General features: G+C 35.8%; 1 protein-coding gene across 1 annotated transcript in view; it reads right to left on the bottom strand.

Annotated features, from left to right (window-relative positions):
• Nucleotides 1-20,723, bottom strand: part of RHEB (Ras homolog, mTORC1 binding) — a 66,492-nt gene that overhangs the window by 16,255 nt on the left and 29,514 nt on the right. The window contains exons 2-3 of the mRNA XM_043968068.1: nt 14,573-14,644; nt 2,388-2,455 (exon numbers count right to left, since the gene is read on the bottom strand). Of these exons, the coding sequence (XP_043824003.1) occupies nt 2,388-2,455; nt 14,573-14,644 (140 nt within the window). The remainder of the gene's footprint in view (nt 1-2,387; nt 2,456-14,572; nt 14,645-20,723) is intronic.

Genomic DNA, 20,723 nt, shown 5'->3' with positions numbered 1-20,723 from the left:
TACCTGGTCCCTTCATTAACATCAGATGTACAGCTGGAGTCTAGTAAAGGATTCACTCCCCCCAATATCCCCTTAAACCTACACCTCTAGTCTTTCATACCATATTAATCTTTTCCCACAGACCTTTGCTCACTTTTATACTGTCACAAGAACAGTTAGTATCACAAATTCTTGGGTTAGTATTTAAGATCCACTTCAATAGGATATACCCCATTTATTCACTCATAAAACTTGGCACTTAACTAGCTCCTCTGCTATAGTTTTGCTCATCATCTACTTTCTCAACCAAGATGCCCCAAGCCCATTCTTACTTCTGTATGTCTTCTCTTATCTAGCAGGCCTTTTCTACCACTTCCAACTCTTTTAAGAACCATTTCCTGACCCTTCCTATAAATCCTTTAAAACCCAAATCAAATGATACCTTCTTCCTGATTCACTACCCACCAAACTGTTAACCCCCCTGTCCCTCAGACTTCACATATTCCCTAATGTAGCTATCATATCAGACTGTGAACCGTAGCTATCTCCATTGTTTAATTCCCCACTAAACTGTACAATTTTGAGAGTAGAAACTGTCTTATATAAACCTTGTACATCTTTGAACACACATAGCAAAGTACTCTGAAGATAGATGGCATTTTATAACTGCTTATCAATACCATGCTCTGATCATTCCCTTTATAGTTTTTCACCATGTTGTCTTGCATGTTATTTCCTGTTGTTTTGTAATTCACGTTTCTTTTTTTTGTTTTAAGGTTTTTCCTCTTCCTATAAGAGGGATGACATCTTATTTGTTGTGTGAGCAAATGAAGAAGCATTTATTAAGCATCTACGTTATATAAGAAACTGTGTGAGGGATATAAATACCAAAGTCAAATAGTCTATGCCTTGAATGATTCTAATAGTAGGAGACAATAAATACCATCAGGGAGCAGGGCCCAAAAAAAGGGAGTTTTTATTTGGGGAATGAGGAAAAGGAAGAGGAAGAATCACAAAATGGTGAGTGAAACCACTGTCTTGCTCTTTCCAGAAGCAATGATAGGATTTGATAACTGCTTCTAGAGTAAGAGGTAGAAAGAAGTAGAGTGGGAGAGTGTTCTATATACGATGTGTGTTGCTGAAGTTTAATTCCTAAGGGCAAAGGACACTGACACAATTTTTTTTTTTTTTTTTGGTGAGGCAATTGGGGTTAAGTGACTTGCCCAGGGCCACATAGCTGGTAAGTGTTAGGTGTCTGAGGCTGGATTTGGACTCAGGTCCTTCTGATTCCAGGGCTGGTGCTCTATCCACTGTGCCACCTAGTTGCCCCAACATGTTAATTTAACCCCCCCCCCCCAAAAAAAAACCCCAGTCCAATTAATTACAAAATTAGAAACAAGTTTTCCCAGTGGTTCACTGGAAAGAGTGTGGACTGAACCTAGAGTCACAGGCCCTGAATTCAAATCCTGACTCTACCAGTTACTACCTGTAGGACCCTGGAGAAGTCACAACCTCCCTGGGCTCCAGTTTCCTCATGTATAAAAATGAGAGTCTGATTATATGACCTGGCTTTATCACAGGGCCAAGAAACTAAAATCTAATGTATGGACAGGAAGAGAGCCTTTAAATTTAGATGTTCACAAATGAACTAAAAAACAGAAACCGCATATTACTAAGTTTATAAATTTATACTCTACACACACAAAAAGAAGCAGGGGTAGAACTTTTACTCCTGTCCCTTTAATACTCAGTCATATTAATTAGGAAAGGCTAAAATCTATTCCCCCAATCTCCCCATCCCCAAAGAAAAACCATTATCAACAACCCTTAAGCAGAATAAAGATATCAAGGCTGCTTAAAATAATTTTAAAAGACAGATGCTACTTGGGAGTATTTTTTCCATCTTTTTATTTTACTGGCTCCAAAGGATAAACTGTAACTCAAATTTGACTTCATGGAATTGTCATACAATTTAAGTCACTATTCCTCTATTACATTTTCCGTGGAAGCAGTAAAAAGATATAACTTTTTCTACTATTCCACAAGGAGTACTTTTAGTGAAAAATTTGCAAGCAGAATTTTTTTTTAACAACATTCAGAGTGCCAAAATCTCAGAGTGATTAGATCACCCTCTACGCGCATTTACATTTACACAGGTATTGAGACTATCACAAGGTTTAGAATGTAATACCATGTAGACAGGTTAGATTCTGAAAGGCACAAAAAAATGCAAACTTTGTTTGGAAAAACTAACCATAATTCTTTAAAATGAAATATAAAATTTATATGGTAATATTAATATGTTCAGCATACATAACATATCCAAATTCTTGAGCATTAAATAATCAAAACTAGTACCAAAATGGACAAATTCATTGCAAATCTTTAAGCCACTAGAGAGTACTTACTTGTCCAGCTGTGTCTACCAGCTGAAGATGATATTCTTGTCCATTTACTGTGATCAATTTTGTAAATGCTACAAAAAAAAAACCCCAAAAGGAATCAAATATTAATCTACAGTTAAAAAAAACAAAACTCCACGCAGAACAGTTACTTTATTGAAGCTTCATCAGTGATGAACAATTAAGCATAAAGTACCTAAAAGAGCTCAACACAAAAGAAAACCATCCTTTCTCCCAGTTTTCATCATTTAATTCTATTCACTATGAACATTTTTACACATCAAATCACCAATAAACTTGTAAAAACTTTGAATCTTTTTTTTTTAATTTGCAAATTATGGTCCAATCCATAACTCATAAAACTATTAAAGACTTACTTGTGGTCATTCTTTTTTATATAAAAGAAAAAATTTGATGTTAATTCAGACAGTTAAAAACTATTCATTAATATCAAGTCTGGTTTCCAAGCACAAAGTCCCATGTTAACTGAAGTGCTAAGAATGTTCAGTACCAAAATAGGATTAAAGATTTTTACTTTATGATAGAAGTGCAAAAGGAATGGAAATTCTGAGTTAGGGCCATCATTTCTATTCAACTTAATAATAGCACTAAGCATTCTGTCACAGTTCTTTATCAAGGGGAAAAAAAAAAACCACCAGAATTTTCCTGTACATTTTTTTAAAATCAAGAATTCTAAGGACATACCAAATGTAATATCTCTACTTTTTTGTCTGCATTTATTAAATATTTAAAGCTCCACCATCATGTCGGGAATGTATAGTGGGATTTGGAGTTAGATTCTAATCCTTCTTCTACTATAATTAATCTAAGATCCTAGCTTCATTTTGATTTTCTAATAAAAATTGACATAAAATCAGTTCAAAGAGGGGTTAAAATTTTAGATAACCAAGAGCTTCCAGACAAAGACTGAAAATAATTATTTTAGAATTGTACTGTGACAACCACCACTGCAAAGTGAGGATATTAAATGGAGAAGGGATATATGAGCTGCTAAACAGTTGCTTCATTCTGTTTGCAAACATACACATATTATTTACATATAAATGTATTATATTTGCAATAAAATACATACATGCATAATACAGGCCTACAAAAACACACACATACAGAATGATAGATACACATATACACATACATATAAACCTATATTCATATATATATATATACATAATTATATACACACGCATATAACAACTCAAAATTTCATTATGTCCAAACAATTTGCATGTTGCACGGAATTCCTTCTAATGCTAAAACAGCACACTAGCTTTCACAAAGAAAAGGTAACATAGGGGAAAAGCTGGACAGGAAATTAGTATTTGCAAAGTAATGAAATGAACAGAGACTTAACACAAACATTAATTTGTATGCCTGAACAAATGACTTGTAAAATGCTGGGTAAAGAATGCTAATTATATAAAGGTATAATATTATGAAATGATTAAGAAAAACAGATTAACAAAGCTGATACTTCTAGGCACTGTTCGATATACCCTATTGGCACTCAATAAATGTTCATGAGGATGACTAAGCAGAGGTTATTCATAACCTTTATTCTTCAGAACTGAATTACTACTATTGTGTCTTTTACTTTTAATATGGCAGTGTGCAATTAAAACATTTGCTCAGGGTTTACCATGCACAAGCACTGTGCTAGGTACAGAAATGAGCCAAAAGGAACACAATACCTTGCTTTCAGTAGAGTTTTAGGTTATTTGGGGGGTTGGGGGGGGGTTACTGAGAGACATAAGAGATAACATATACAGATAAATGAATACAAGGCAATATGAAAGGAAAGATATTAATGGGATTGAGGGAGAGAGATTTTTTTTTAAACAGGCTTTCTAGAAGGAAGTGGGTGTTTTGATAACTAAGCTAAATCTTGAAACTAGACAGTCTAAGAGGCTGAGGTGAAAAAGGACATGAAATGAAGGAAATAAAAATGGCCTTACTCCTTATCTAAGCCCTCTACCTGCTCAATTCCTTAAATAGAGGAAGAGTAGGTAGAAAGGTTTGGAGACTGGAGAGAGAATACCAATTTGCCCGAACAGAGTTCAGTAAGGGGAGGAAAATGAAATAAATCTGCAAAGAAACTAGATTATGCAGAGCTTTAAATGCCAGGATAGAGTTTCTGTTTTATTCCAGAATCAATAAGGTAGTACTATAACATACAGATTTTTGAACTGCTATTCCCAAATCAATTATAAGTTAAGTTGTTCTTGAATCTGAACTGTTTTATTTGTCAACTGGCATTCCAATATAGTTTTAACAATACAGTGTTTGGTTGGGGTTTTTTTTTTGGGGGGGGGGGGGGAATGAGGGTTAAGTAACTTGCCCAGGGTTCCACAGCTAATAAGTGTCAAGTGTCTGAAGAAGGATTTGAACTCTGGTCCTCCTAAATCCAGGGCCGGTGCTTTATCCACTGTGCCACCTCGATGCCCCCAACAATATAGTTTTTAAGCCCATGAGGGCCTAGTCAATATATTATAAAATTCTGTTACTCAGAACCTAACAGGTGCCCTTAGTCTAGTATCATACACCTATATCTGCATGTAAAACTTTAAAACTGATCTTCATAATAAGGATTCTAAAGTAACACAAAATTATCCCCAAGGGAAAAATTCAATTAAAAAAAGGAATTTTCACCAATATTTTGTAAAGTATTTCAACCACATTGAAAACTTAAAACATTCAATTAACCAGAACCTTATTTTAAGCACTCTAGTTAAGAGTTTACAGATAAAAGAATGAAGCAAAATAAATTGCTCCATGGTTATACATTGAGCCATTTTATGGTAGAACTAACATTAAGATTTTTTTAAAAGTGTAGCTTAATTGGAATTCACACCTCAGACAAAAAGCATGATATATGATAGCAAGAAAAAAACCAAACCACCAAATATTTTTGAGGCCTCTACTGTATGCCTAGTATTGTGCTATGCGGTATACAGCATAAGGTTCAAACTTTTTACATTTTTTCAGCACATAGTAGAATCATTCTCATTGTCAATGAGATCTTTCTCCATAGACCACTTCGCAGTACTTCAACACAGGATAAAGGATAAATATTAATCCTTAAGGTTATACAATTGATTGTAAGTCCTTTGACTTCTTAGTTCTCCCTTGGTGAACCAGTTCAACTCTACACTGTCCTTTCCTCTTGAGTCCTTGGTCCCCTCATCACACCCCCAACTGCCCCCTGCCAAGCTTCAGCCTTGTCTCACTCCTTCATCTGCCGCCTTTGATGGAGGCAGGTGGAGAAAATCACTGTAACTGTTTTGATGCAGTCCACCACAAATTTATGTTACATAACCTCAAATGGGCCCTTACTGCTGCTAATCCATCCTACTACAAACTTCCTTAATTTTCAGAGTAGTTCTTCAAAACCTTTACATCTTTTAAAATAATACTCAAAATTCAAGTCAAATATTTAAATGGCTATTACATGATTTCAGTGATGGTAATGTGCTTTATACAACCTAAAATATAAAACATTAATAAGCTCTTGATACTTTTGCAAATAAACAGGATAGAATTTCTCCTTCATAAAGCAGGAAGATGGAATTTCCCATGTAGAGGACATACCTCATTCTCATAACATGATGTAAAGCAAAATTTAACTCATGAATAACTTCTTGCTGATATCAAAGTATCCAATCTTGAGCCCTGAGTTCAAATCTACTCAAAATAGTTCTTAAACTTAGATGTCTTGTTGATCTACACAAGAGCCAAACTATGACTATCATAGTTAAAACCCCCTAATTTTTTGTGAGCAATTTCATCCAATCCTTCTACCTTGTTTTTTCCTATAAGCATTTATTCCACTTCACTTTAGCTGAAACCTGGTTTCCCCTTCCTCACTCCTGTGCCTTCTTAAACCCTCTCTGACAACTGCAGCTCCTTCTACCCCCCCATCTAGTGGTACCTTGGACCTTGTCATCATGTAGAATAGTTCCACCTTCAAGATCTAAGATTCCCTTCTCTGACCTCATTGTCTTTACTTTCCCTCTCTCCCACTTCCTTCATTCCTATCAAACCCACTTCTGACCCTCCTCATGACCTTCAAAGTTCCAAACTCCTACCTATTCTCCCACTCCATCATTCCCTTTCTGGTTTCCTAAGCTTTCTTACCCAGCCTAGACCCCAAGGCCAATCACTGCAATGATGTTTAATTAGCATCCTAGGAGTCTATCATTTTCTTCTTCATCTATCACCTGTCTTACCAGTTACCAACCCTGAAAAAATCCTACCATTTCTTTGCTCTTTCCAAATTTTCAAATAGCATTAAAGTAAAACTGTGTTGATGGAGTTCACTTCTAATTCATGTAAGCCTCTGCTGGGTCTTCATGGCTGCTAGGCAATCTCTTTATTCATTTCACTGGCATCCTACTAGCATTCTTCACATTCCTTTTCTGTTTTCCTCAAATCCTGAACCATATTACTCCTCGAACTCAAAAGGTAAACAAGATGGATTCTTCCTGTACTTACTGAGAACAAGGTCACCAAGGGAGAAGTTCAAGTTCTCTCCTTGCACTCCTCAAAATTTCTTTTTGACCCATCCCTGCCCCTTCTCCTGACTCAGAGGAAGCATATCTTTTCTAAAGTTAACCTTATCTCCTGCAGGATATCACCTAATTCTTCTATTTAAACATTTACTTATATATTTGAATATTTATACCATCTCTCTCATCAACATCTACCTTCAAAACATGCTCAAGATTTTTTCCTAAACTATATACATCTTGTAAAAGATGTACAAACCCCCCCTGAATCTCAGACCTAGAGTTTCCAAGCTAGAAAGGGCTGATTTAGTTCAATCCCTTTTAGTATGCTTATACTTTACAATTCCCTTTTTAGTTCAACTGAAAATATTAAAGAATACATATTTCTTAGTTCTTTCCAGACTTTTCCCTTTACGAAGATTTGTAAAAGGTCACTAACAAGGACTAGGGTTCCAGGATTAGCAACTATGGGTGGTAGCCCAATTTAATTCTTCTTTGGTTAAGGCCACAGCCTTCCCTACTCCTAAAATGATATGGCTAAATGACCCACCTTGGGGCCAGAAAGGATTAAGATTGTTCTCAGGGAAGCAAGCCCTTTCAATCTTTGATGGGAATGTGGTCAAGAAAAGAACTGAGTAGATTTAAAGTGACTATTATTCTACACAGGAAAATATTAACCCTAGCCTAGATTTTAATATATTGTTACCTTTTTCTTATTCAAGATTCTTATGTTACCTCAAATTGTCTTGAGGTCGAGAAATGTGTTAAAACATGGGAGAACTTTATCAGTTTAGGCATTTCTCTCTCTAAGGTACAAATATTGTTAAATTAATAAAAATTGTTTCTGGCAGATTTGTGTCTAAAACAGTACAGTATGGATTTACTTTTTCTTTAAAAAAATATCCTTCATTTTACAGATGAGTAAAGTGAAGCAGATAGATCCAAGAGCCTTGCTCAAGCTCACAAGGCTAGTTAGTGGCTAAGTAACAACAATGAGGGCTCTCTCAAGCCCATGTTTTCTCCACTCTCCCACACTCATTTCTGCCTTCACCTCCTTACCAATCTATCTATCCCGAAGCCCTTGCAATTTGGTTTCTGCTCCCTTTACTTTGCTTCCTTAAAAATGTTCTTTTAGGGGCAGCTAGGTGGTGCAGTGGATAGAGCACTGGCCCTGGAGTAAGGAGTACCTGAGTTCAAATCCGGCCTGAGACACTTAACACTTACTAGCTGTGTGACCTTGGGCAAGTCACTTAACCCCAACTGCCTCACCAAAAAAAAAAAAAAAAAAAAAAAAAAGGAAAGCAGAAAGTTGGGAAACAATTTTTACAGTGTCTCTGATAAAGGCCTCAATTCTCAAATATATAGAGAACCAAGTCAAATTTATAAGAATATAAGTCATTCCCCAATTGATAAATGGTCAAAGGATATGAACAGGCAGTTTTCATATGAAATCAAAGGGATTTATAGTCATATGAAAAAATTATCTAAATCACTATTAATTAGAAAAATGCAAATTAAAACAACCCTGAGGTAGCACCTCACACCTATCAGATTGGCTAATATGTCAGAAAAGGAAAATGATAAATGTTGGAGAGGGTATAAGAAAATTGGAATACCAATGTATTGTTGATAGAGTTGTGAAATGATCCAACCATTCTGGAAAGCAATGAATCTGTGCATACCTTTGATCTAGCAAAACCACTATGAAGTCTATATCCCAAAGAGATCATAAAAAAGGGGAAAGTACCTATATATGCAAAGTGAACTGAGCAGAACTAGGAGAACACTGTATACAGTAACAGCAACATTCGGGGAGGGAACTCTGAGAAAGAAATTCTCTCTAAGAATGCAGTTAAGCAACCCATCTATTAATTACAGTCTGACAAAATGAGCAAGGGGTTAAGTGACTTACTTGTTCCTGGTCACATAGATACTATGGGGACAGAAAAAAATGTTAAGAGTAGTGATTTGAAAGCCAGTATCCTCTAACCATTATGAGTTGTGAGGATCACATAATCCTCAGATAATAAGTGAGAATATTTGAGGAATACTTCTGTTGGAAGTAAAACAGAAATCTCAGTAAGTGGGACTAATTAAGAAGGGAATTAACAAAGATAAGAAAGGTACAAAGTTTATAAAAGAAATAGAATTTTCTGGGCATAATGATTCTTTTGGGGAAAAAAATTCCCAAACAGATCAGCAATTTGGGGGATACAATTCAGTTGTGTTTTTAAAGGACAGATTTCCTTTGAGGAAAATGTTGGCCTAATCCCATTAAAAAAAAAAAAAGAGTTATGGATTCAGAGATCCTTAATGTACTCATCACATTTTTAATCTGCACAATAGAAAAATGTAACTCTTGGCTGTTTATTAGAACAAATCATATTTTAAATCTTATCACCACTGTATTACATAATAGAGCATTTTCAACTAACTGTACGTCTTGCTATGTCCATGAAACTTCAAAAAGTAAAATATGGTTCTTTTTATTATCAAAAAGCAAAGGGGGGACAGCTAAGTGGCGCAGTGGATAGAGCACTGGCCCTGGAATCAGGAATACCTGAGTTCAAATCTGGCCTCAGACACTTAACACTTACTAGCTGTGTGACCCTGGGCAAGTCACTTAACCCCAATTGCCTCACTTAAAAAAAAAAAAAAAAAAGCAAGGCGGGGGGGGGGGGGGGGGGGCCAGTTAGGTGGCACAGAGTATAGAGTACCAACCCTGGGGTCAGGAGCATCTGAGTTCTAATCCAACCTCAGACAATTGACACTAGCATTGAAAATATTTTTTTAACCAGAGATTCTGTGGGTAGCCTATCCCTACCCCAATTGGCTCATTATGTTCTAAAAAGAATTAGAAAGGAAAAAAAGAGCTTAAAAAAAAATCTACCTCCCTAAGAGATGGAGCTGCCTTTACTTAACACCCTGCCAATCAATAATCTTCCACCACCCCATGTTCCCCAAGCTTGTGCAGTGGTCACTACAATGATGCCAAGAATGTTGGCAGCAGAGAAACTTGTGCACCAGGCCAAAAATGGTAAAATTCATCTGGAGAAAAAAAAAGGTCAAGAATCTCAAGTGAAATAATGAAAAAAATTTGATAGGAATGGAGCCTAGCATTACAAAATGTCCAGTTATTGAACAAGGCAGTTGTCAACAAAACTATCTAGTAGTAGTTTAAAAAAATAGACAAGTCAATTAACAGAACAAATTAGGCACATAAGATCCAGAAGCTATCATAGTAGCATAGGGTATGACAAACCCAAGGAGTTCAAACTAGAGGGGTAAGGCCCATTATTTGAGATAAACAATTGAAAAAAACCTGAAGCAGTCTGGAAGAAATTGGGTTTAGATCAACATCTCATACCATAAATATACTACAAAAAGATCCATGATAAATTTATGACCTAGATGTAAAAGATCATTATCAAAAATAAATTAAAGAAAGATTTTTGATGACATGAAACTGAAAAGCTTTTGCACAAACAAATATATATATATATATAGGGTAAGAAAGGGAGGTGATAACTAGAAAAAAATATTTTTATGAAATTTCTTGGGTAAGGGCTTGTTACACAAGATATATAGACAACTAACAAAAACATCTAAGATCAAAAGCCATTCCCCAATAAGTAAGTGGTCAAAGGATGTGAATACACAGTTCTCAAAAGAAGAATTGCCAATTATTAAAAATGTTATGAAAGAACATTCCAAATCATTAATAATTTAAAAATCAACAATAATAAAACAACCTTGAGGTTTTACCTCAAGTAACGATTTTTTTATTGACTGAACTGTGAATGAGTATAACTATTTTGGAAAGCAATTTGGAATTATGCAAATAAAGTAGCTAAAATGTTCATACCATTTTTGACTGAGATTCCACTCCCAGGCATAAGTCCAAGGAAGTCATTGACAAAAAAAAACCACCCCACTTCTTATATACCAAAATATTTGTAGTAGCAAAGAACTGAAAAAAAGTTGATATCTATCAACTAGGAAATAATTAAACAAATAACGGTTTATTAATGTAATAGAATATTACTATGTTTGAATAAAAGAAAAGTGAAACATGACCAATATAAAGAAATTGAGGTGCTAAAGGAAGGAGATAAACCAAGGAACACCCATTTGGTCTTTTTTGTCCAAGTCTGGGCCTACTCTCACTCTCTTAAACCTTATTAATGCTGTCATTTAGTATTAAAGAGGTTACTATCATTCCCATTTTACAGAGGAGGTAACAAATCCAGCTCTAAGTCTTTGATCCTAAATGATTTACTTGTGGGCACACAGCTAAGCAGTATCAGAGGTGGGATGTGAATCTCAGTTTTCTATAGCATTTATTACATTTCACTTCAATGCTTCAAAAGGAAATCAGGTCCAGGAAGAAGAAAGGGAACGCCACTGCAACAAAGCACACTACTCTAATAAAGGAGCCAATGTAGGCCTTAGGCCATATGAACTCCTACATTAAATTCAAGTGCTGGAATTCTGCTACAGTAAAGGATGATCATAACATTATAGATTTGGAATTGGAAGGGCCCTTAGTGTTCATTTAATTCAACCCTCTCAGTGTACAGATAAGAAAATTGATTCAAGAGAGGCTAAGATCACACAATTTTAAGTAGAAGAGTGAGGCCTCAAACCCAAGTTCTCCAATTCCAAATCCAGTGTTCTTTCGTTGTGGAACATTCTTTTTGGAATCTGACTCCCCTAGATTGATAATAAATTCATGTCAGTATCAGGTGCTTCAAAAAAGGTATTACTATCTTTTGTTTTTATATCATGTTCCTTTTTCAATACACAATCTCTCTCCCTCCTCCATCTTATACAGAAGATATAAAAGGGAGGGGGAAAGAAGCTCAGCGACTAACCAACATATCAACATATCAAGTCTGGCACTATATGCAGAGTCCCACCCCCATAGTCCTCCCACTCTGCAAAGAAGAGAAGGCTGGCCCTGTTACTATCCACTTTTTAATCAATGACATGAAGATCTAGATGTGGTGCTTATCAAATGTCAGAGAATGGGAAAGACAGCTTACAGTGCATAAGAGAGAAAGGAGAGATCTTGACAAGATACGAAATTTACGAATGATAAAAGCCGAAGTCCAGACTTAAAAAAAAAAGTTAACAGCATTAAGTAGAGGGTGAGGGATATGGTGCCTTAACAACAGGTCATGTGAAAATGACAAAGTCCTAGGAGATACTAACAATTTTCAAAATAAGAAAGAGATATTACAAACTCATTCTGGGGCTATGAAAAGATAAGTAGGTACACTAAGTTAAATCCAATTTCTCAGTCATCATCTTTCTTTTTCACTTTTTTTTCACTCACCCTCCTTTCCAGGATGTTCTTTTCTCACCCAGATTTCATGACATTTATCTCCTGATTCTTGTCCTAACTTTTCTGGACGCTTTCTTTAGTATCTTTTGTACAATCATCACAGATGGCTGGGGCTCTCTTTGCTCAGGGATCTCATTACCCCTCAAAGAGATTCAATTATCACTATACAGATGATTCTCAAATCCACATATATAGCCTTCATTTCTCTCCCAAACTCTACTCCTATATCACCAACTCTATTTCAACATGCCCAAAAGAAAATTCAACTTCCCCTCTAAACTTGCCCTACTTCCTCCTCTCCCTATTTCTGTTGAGGACACCACTATCCTTCCAATTACCAAGTTTCAAAACTTTGGAGTCATCCTCAAATCTCATTTTCTCTCACCCTCCATATACATCCATATACGGTCAGTTTCAAAACCATCATTTCTATATCTACAACATGATATATCCATTCCTTTCTTGCCATATCATGTTTCTACCATCCTAGTTTGGGACCTCATCACATCTCATCTATAATACTGTAGTGCTGCAACACCTTCCTGATTGTTCTCCATTAATTCAGTCTCTCCCCATAATCCATCATCCACATAGCTGCCAAAATAGTATTACTAAATCTTAAGACTGACCAAATCAACTCTCTGCTCGATTAGCTCTAGAGGTTCCCTTTTAACTACGTGCATACTCTACCTCTCCCAACCTCACTAGAACGTATGTTCTTTGAGGACAAAGAACCCTCATGACAACTTCAGTTTTATCTTTGTATCCCAGCTAACAAGGCGTCTAAAAAATACTCGATTCTAGATATACTACTGAATTGAATTAATTCACTCATGGAAGAGATGTGAAATGCTTAATTGTTCTGTGAAAACCTGAAATTATACATGAAAAATTACTAAATTGTTATACTGATCAGCCCACTATTGAGGTACTACTCCTATGAAAGTTAACAGTAAGAAAAAATTATTGTATACAAATATTTATAGATTATTTTTGATTCTTATTTGGGGGAAATTTTTACTTGGGGGGAAAAATGTGAACTTAAGTGGAATAGTGCTATATCCTAAGGAACAATGAAGATTTCAGAGACATACAGAAAGACACGTACAGAGCAACAGAGTTAAAAAAGCATAAGCAAAACAATATACAGGACCACAACAATGTTAATAACAGACAACATAGAAAAATAATAAAATTTTGTTCAAATAATGTTACAAGTTAGTACTATCATATTATAACCTATATCAGATCACTTGCTGTCTTGGGGAGGGGGTAGTCAAGGAGAAAAATTTGGAACTAGAAATTTTATAAAAATAAATTGAAAACTACCTCTACATGTAACTAGAAAATAATAAAATACTTTTATGATTAAAAAAAAAAGTAGCATACTATTAAAGTATATCTCCCTTAATTTTGTTAAAAGCCAACAAAATAACCTTTCCTTTCCAAGGAGTTGCTTCTTCGTGGGGGGTTTTTTATGGAAGTATCTGCTATGACAAAACAAGACTTTATCAATAACTTTCCAAACAATGAAAAGAAAAAATTTTAGTCGATTACAAGCATAATGCAAATTAACAAAGTAACATGTCAACTAAAAATAGCAAATGTGATCTTAGACTGCATTCACAGAAGAACAGTGTCTACAGTAAAGAACACAAACAGAATAGTAATGAGATTCAAAACCATGTGATACCAAGGCCAGTTCAAGAAACTGAAGATATTTAGCTTAGAAAAGATATTCTGGGGGCAGCTAGGTGGCGCAGTGGATAGAGCACTGGCCCTGGAGTCAGGAGTACCTGAGTTCAAATCCAGCCTCGGACACTTAACACTTACTAGCTGTGTGACCCTGGGCAAGTCACTTAACCCCAACTGCCTCACCAAAAAAAAAAAAAAAGAAAAAAAAGAAAAGAAAAGAAAAAAAAAAGATATTCTGGAGATGGAAAGCATGGTTTCTTCCATTAAATATTTTAAGGATTATTATACTGAAATTAGATTTAGTGTACTTTGCCCCAGAAGGTGAAACCAGAAACAATGGGCTGAAGTTACCAGTAAGTAAGTAGTTTTCATTTATTAAGGTAGAAACTTCCAATTTAGTATAATGGAAAAATGAAGAGAGTGGCTTTAGGAGGTAATGAATTCCCTGTCACTGAAGACTGTATCTTACTTCAAGTGTTAGTGAGGGATTTGATGCTCAGGTTAAGATGTTCACACCTAGTCAACTAAGATTCTAGAATTCCAGAGAAAAAAATGATGGCTCTTTTCAGAATTGTGTACAAAAGAATAGGCTTCTCATTTTATAAATACTTACAAATACTACTTACTGTTTTCTATGGTTGGATCATACGAGTCAACAAATTGGCCTTCAACAAACTGAATTGTCAATGAGGATTTCCCTATAAAAGAAAATAGTTTATTATTTTTTAAAATGCTGTAAGCTATACTTCACAATTTTCAATTTGTCCACCATACCTTATTAATGAAAAGATGAAGACAAGCTAATCAGAAGATTCTATTATCATTTATTGAATAAGGCAAACAAATAACATAAATAATTACACTTCTTACCTTTTGGTTCTAAAGTTAAAAACAACCAAAAAAACCCCTTTAAAAATATTTAAGTTATACAACTTAGATGAAGAATTCTGACTGACAGGCACTTCAAGTACCTAATATGAATTGTAAACCAATTTTTTTAGGTCTAAATAAACAATCTGAGTGGCATGTCTAAAATCTTGCATATGAGTATCTATTCATTGTGATTATACAGCAAGAAACCTCATTCTTATGAATAGAAACCAAGCCTTCTAGCTCAATAAGGCCTAGTTTTTAAGATGGCTGTTAAGATAAAAAAACACTTGGAGTCCTTATGTTTTGAAATAAAACTAAATACATATTGTAAAAGCCTTAACAATTCATTACTATCTTATGACTGTAATTTAAATTCTTGCAAATTAAGTTCTACTTCATATTTTCATTGGAGATTTTAGCTATAACTTGTGCCATTTCCTTCATGAGTCAGCTTATACGGGCAATACTTCAGAGCCAAATTTAACTGAACACATTTGTTCCTGTAACAATTCCAACATTAAGTGTTAAAGATGAACAGAATTAGAACTTCGTTCATGTTTTCAAAACACATTTATAAAAGTGAAATTTCCTCTTGTGGTTACAATCTGAGTTCTCTGTTAAAAGGTTATATTTTAGAATTTAATAGATGTAAGAAAATAGTTCACTTTTATATAACTGTAATGGAAATGTTCGGGGAAAATTGCATGAATTTGGCAATTAAAATATAGTGAAACTCCATCATAAAGTACCTTAATATCCTACAGAATTAAGCATCACTCAATCAAAAAGCATTTATTAAGTGACTACTTATTATGTGCTGGTGGGGGAAGGGAAGGGGGTGAGGGGACAAAAGGGAACCTGTCCCTACTCTCAAGGAGTTTATATTCTAAATAAGGAGACATGTATATATAAAGGTATATACAAAGCACTCACAAAATAGATACAAGACAGCCTTAGGAGAAAACGCCCCATCCTTTTGGCAAACAAGGACCGGCCTTAACCAGAAGGTAGTATTTGAAGTTAACATCTTTGAGAAAACCAGAGATTCCAACAGGTCAGAGTGAGGAGGAAGAGTACTGCAGACACACAGAATTTGGCCAGTGCCAAAAAAGAGCCTGGAGACAGAATAATAAATGTGATCAAGAGTGAGAAGGCTGGCATGGCAGGGTGCCTGGAGGGGAGTAAATGTAATAAGTTGGACAGGTATGACAGGACCAGGTTGTGAAGAGCTTTAAATATCAAAGATATAAGTTTATATCTGAAGTAATAGGGAGCCACTGCAGTCTGAGAAGGGGGTAACATGATCTGACCTGCACTTAAGAAAATCACCTTGGCAGCTGTGTGGAGAATGGAATGGGAAAATAAGACCAATGAAGTGGTGATTGCAAAAGTACAAGATGTGATGATGGACTGAACTTAGGGTGGTAACTTTGTGAGTGAAGACAAGTGGACAGAAGAAAAAGATGCTGTGGAGAGAGAAACAACAGAATTTGGCAACTTTCTGGTTTATGGGGGTGAGATGTGTTGTCGAGGATGACAGCAAGGACAGGAACCTAGGTGACATGAAAGACAGTGTTGCCACTCCCTCCCCATAAATTGGCAAATACTGCCCTTCTCTCACTATAAATCAATAAACAGGCATTAAACATCTATGTGTGCTAGGCATCGGGGTCACAAATACAAAGGTGAAACAGTCCCACCCTAGGGGTGGGGATGGAGGGCCCATGGAGAGAGAATACACATTCAAAGATGATACAGCAGCTACACAAAATTCATTCAGAGTAATTAGGGTAAAGTTCAAATATCAATCCAGGGAGTCAAGAAAATCTTCCTGAAGAAAATGGATCATGAGCTGAGCCTTGAAGGAAAGTAGGCTTTCCAAGCATTCCATGCTGAAGTCTAGATGTAGAAGATGGCATATACAGGGAATAGTAAGTAAGCCAGTTGTGCAAGAATACAGAGTGCAAGAGCCACGTTAACCAATTAAGACTTCTGTCACTTCTTAGCCCCTTTGAAATACCTAATTTAGGTTACTGGCCCTGATTTCTGTTATGTCTAATTTTGCTTTTAAAAACTTTCAGCATGGGGACACCTAGGTGGCACAGTGGATAAAGCACCAACCCTGGATTCAGGAGAACCTGAGTTCAAATACAGCTTAAGACACTTGACAAGAGCTGTGTGACCCTGGGCAAGTCACTTAGCTCTCATTGCCCCGCAAAACAAAACAAAACAACTTTCAGCTTCCTTATAACAGGATACCACAGAGCCAAGATTATTAGCATTTACCCGCCCACAAAATAGGTCAGGAAAAAGGAATGAGTGATGAAGACAGAGAACAGATTTTCGCTTGGTAAGCCTGGGTAAGAAGCAAGTAAAGTAATGAAGGATTTAAACAAGACAGTGTATGTACAAGAAGGAATTCATTAGGCAGAATTAAACTTTAAGTAGCAAAAGACACAGCAAAGAAGGAATAAGAGAACCTAACATAAAGGAGATTATCCTGGGGGTGGGGGGCGGGAAGGTGGTAAAGAAGAAATATAAGATTGAAGAATTCACAAGACTAGCCATTAGCCCAGTTAAGTTGGGATGGAAAAGAGAGAAGAACCCTTTCAGCAGGTAGGAGGAAATGGTGTATAAATCAGTCATTACTATAAAGGAGTTACCTACTAGATGTTCAATATTTGACGAGTTTCTCAATAAAACATTATCCATCCTCGGAAAAGTATACTTCAATTTGAGATGACATACAAACATAAAGCAATGACAGAGTAATGAAAATCTGCATATGATTAAATGCCAAAATGAGACAGGTTCAGTACATAATCCTTTTAGGTATGAACCTATGGAAGATGATGGTTCTAATGCCCATTTAGATCTCAGGCAGCAAAAACCAAGCATGTACCCTGAAAACAATAAGCAGCAATACCAGCCATAGAAGATAATCCACCCTAACAGAGACCATGTTGTTATGATGAGCTAATGAGAATTTCTCATGAATGAATCAGAGCACAGGAACACAAGACTTTTTCTTGAAAGACTGTCCTAAATTTCTCAATAACAATTTGAGTCCAGATGATACAGAATGGAATTTCAGGTTCTCCTTCTTTGGTCTTTCCTCCAAAAAGCTAGCACTACACACTTAACATAAAAGTAGAACCGAAGGTGGCATTTGCTCTCTCCTACATTTCCACAGAGGTTAGTGGGATGGAGAATGTCATTTTTCTGCTGCATATCACCTTCAACCATACCCCACTAAAAGGCAGAATTGTTAGTCCTTCATGTGTGAAACTGGCACTGAAACCTTCTAAATTCAGTGTTAGCTGATAATTAGTGCCCTAATGAATAAACTCAGTTACTATTAAAGGATTTTAAGTTATTCTTATGACTCCTAGGCTTTAGTGTCACCTGTTCTGGGAAAGATATGAAGTATTAGGGTCCCTGTGGTCTTCAACTTTTACAAATTGTTAAACAATGCAACTAGACCAGATATTCTTAACCCTTTTTGTGTCATGGACCCCTTCTGGCAGTCTGGTGAAACCAAAAGATACCTTTTCAGAATAATGTATAAAAGGAAATACATATGATTACAAGGGAAACCAGTTATATGGAAATGCAGTTACTAAAAAGCCCCAGGTTAAGAATCCCTGGACTAGACAGAAAACCCACTCAGTCCATCAATATCAACATAAATACATGCTTTGGACTAAGTCAATGGCTAGGCTACAATATGAATTGTACCCAGAGAAAGTAGTTGTCAGGATCAAGCTGGATTGCATTGAAAACTAGACAGTGCTTTCAAAGATTCTACTCTCTTCCCTGCTGCAATAGCCTCTAACACTTCTTTTAATGATGCTATATGGTTACAAGTCATATAATGGTATGATCTCAGAAGAAACTAAATTGCAAGTGATCCAAAGGACAAGAAAAAGACATAGTGAGTTAAAATAGATTGTAGCATATAACAATGATGACTTGTGAATAGGAAATGGCATAAATGATAGCAAGGTCATGCATAGCAAGAGAAGAAATCACTTCCTTGACTGCTACATTGATATGTTTAAAACACTAGGAGGAATCAACAGAAAACCTTCAGTGTAATGAGAAGGTGCTCTCTGGAAGAATTACAAAAGGATAAAAGTAAAAATTGCACAAGGGCAGCTAGGTGGCACAGTGGATAAAGCACTGGGCCTGGAGTCAGGCTACATTCAATTGCCATATCTTGCCCTTTCTCCCTCCACAACTACAGCATAAGACCCCTTCTCTCTATTCACAAGCTACCGCCCTACTTCTGGCTTTCATTACTTTTAGCCCAGATTATTCTGAGACTCCTAAATAGTCTCCCTACCTTGAGCCTCTCATTACTCCAGTCCATACATACACTGACACTGCTGTACAAATGATGCAGCGTTGACAAATGATTTTCCTTAAAGTGCAGATCTGACCATATGATTCTTTTATTTAATCAACTCTAGTGACTTATGCCTATTGCTTCTAGGTAAAACAAACTGTTAGCTTTAAACTCCACAATCCAGTCCCAACCTATTTTTCTGGTTTCACTGGACATTATGCTCTCTCTCACACAGGACACTACACTTCCCACCTCTGTGACTATGTACTTCACTGCCTCACATAACTAGAATGTACTTAATTCTTACCTCCCCATACAGAGTAGAGTTCCTCCCTTTAAGAGTCAGCTCAAGCATTATTTTCTGCATGAGGCCTTGTTTTTTTTTTTTTGCTTGACTTTATTCATTGTTAGAAGGAAAAGTGGCTTTTACTAGGGTTTGAACAGATAACTTCATGAGATGTGACAAGAGAAAAATTAAAGCAAAAACATCAATTAAAAAATACATAGAAGAAAGCAAAAGTGCAAACAAGGCAATTTTGTTACAATCTTGTTGAATATAATATATACTTTCTGAAACAAACTGCAGGTAACAAAGTTTCAATTTCAGATGCAATCTTTTTTCTTTGTATATTTAAATATTTGTGATTGAAGATTAAGTCCATAAAGTACAATTTTAAAACAAAGTTTTTCAAGAGCATAATGACTGTTCTCAACATACGGATTACTTTTCACATAAGTATTACTTTTCATTTAAACAAAACACCCTAGAACACATTTTCCCAAATAAGCATCATTTATTTAAAAAAAAAAAAAACAACAATGTAACTGGGGGCAGCTAGGTGGTATAATGGATAGAGCACGGCTCCTGGGAGCCAGGAGGAAGTGAGTTCAAATCCAGCCTCAGACACTTGACACTTACTAGCTGTGTGACCCCTGGGCAAGCCACTTAGTCCTCACTGCCCTACAAAAACAAACCAAAAAAATCCAATATAACTGCCTTGGGATACTAAACAGTTATTTTAATAATTTTGCTGCTGTTTTGCCCCTGGAACTCTACTTTTGGATTTGACAGGAGAACCACAAGAAAATTAAGTATCCAATTAATCCTAATAACTTTTTTTTTCCAAATTAAAATTGGCCTAATTACACATCTTGCCTACAAATATTAAGAATAACTTGGTTATTTGCAAAAATAACACTCACTCCAAAGGATAAATATCTGCTACCACCAAAAAGATTTCCAAAAAAATACAACAGGCTCTAAAGGCAAGTCTTTAAACATTTTGAACAGCAGTGTCACTTGAATCAATGTATCCCCTCAAAGGCACCATATTCATTTGAATATATAATAATTATGCTTTAAAGCAAGGGATCTTAACCTGGTGTCCACAAATTTATTTTCAGAGGGTTTGTGAAGCTGAATTTCACTAACAACTGAACTTTAGGATTTCTTCATTAATAGCTATACACAACAAACATTCTTCTGAGAAGGGATTCATAAGCTTCAGACTGTCAAAAATACAAAAAAGGTTAAGAACCCCTGTTCTAAAGTCCGA

The sequence above is a fragment of the Dromiciops gliroides genome, chromosome 5 (genome assembly GCF_019393635.1).
Source record: "Dromiciops gliroides isolate mDroGli1 chromosome 5, mDroGli1.pri, whole genome shotgun sequence".
NCBI classification, from domain to species: domain Eukaryota; kingdom Metazoa; phylum Chordata; class Mammalia; order Microbiotheria; family Microbiotheriidae; genus Dromiciops; species Dromiciops gliroides.
Note: the sequence above shows the minus strand (reverse complement) of the source record. Positions and strands in the feature narration are given on the sequence as shown.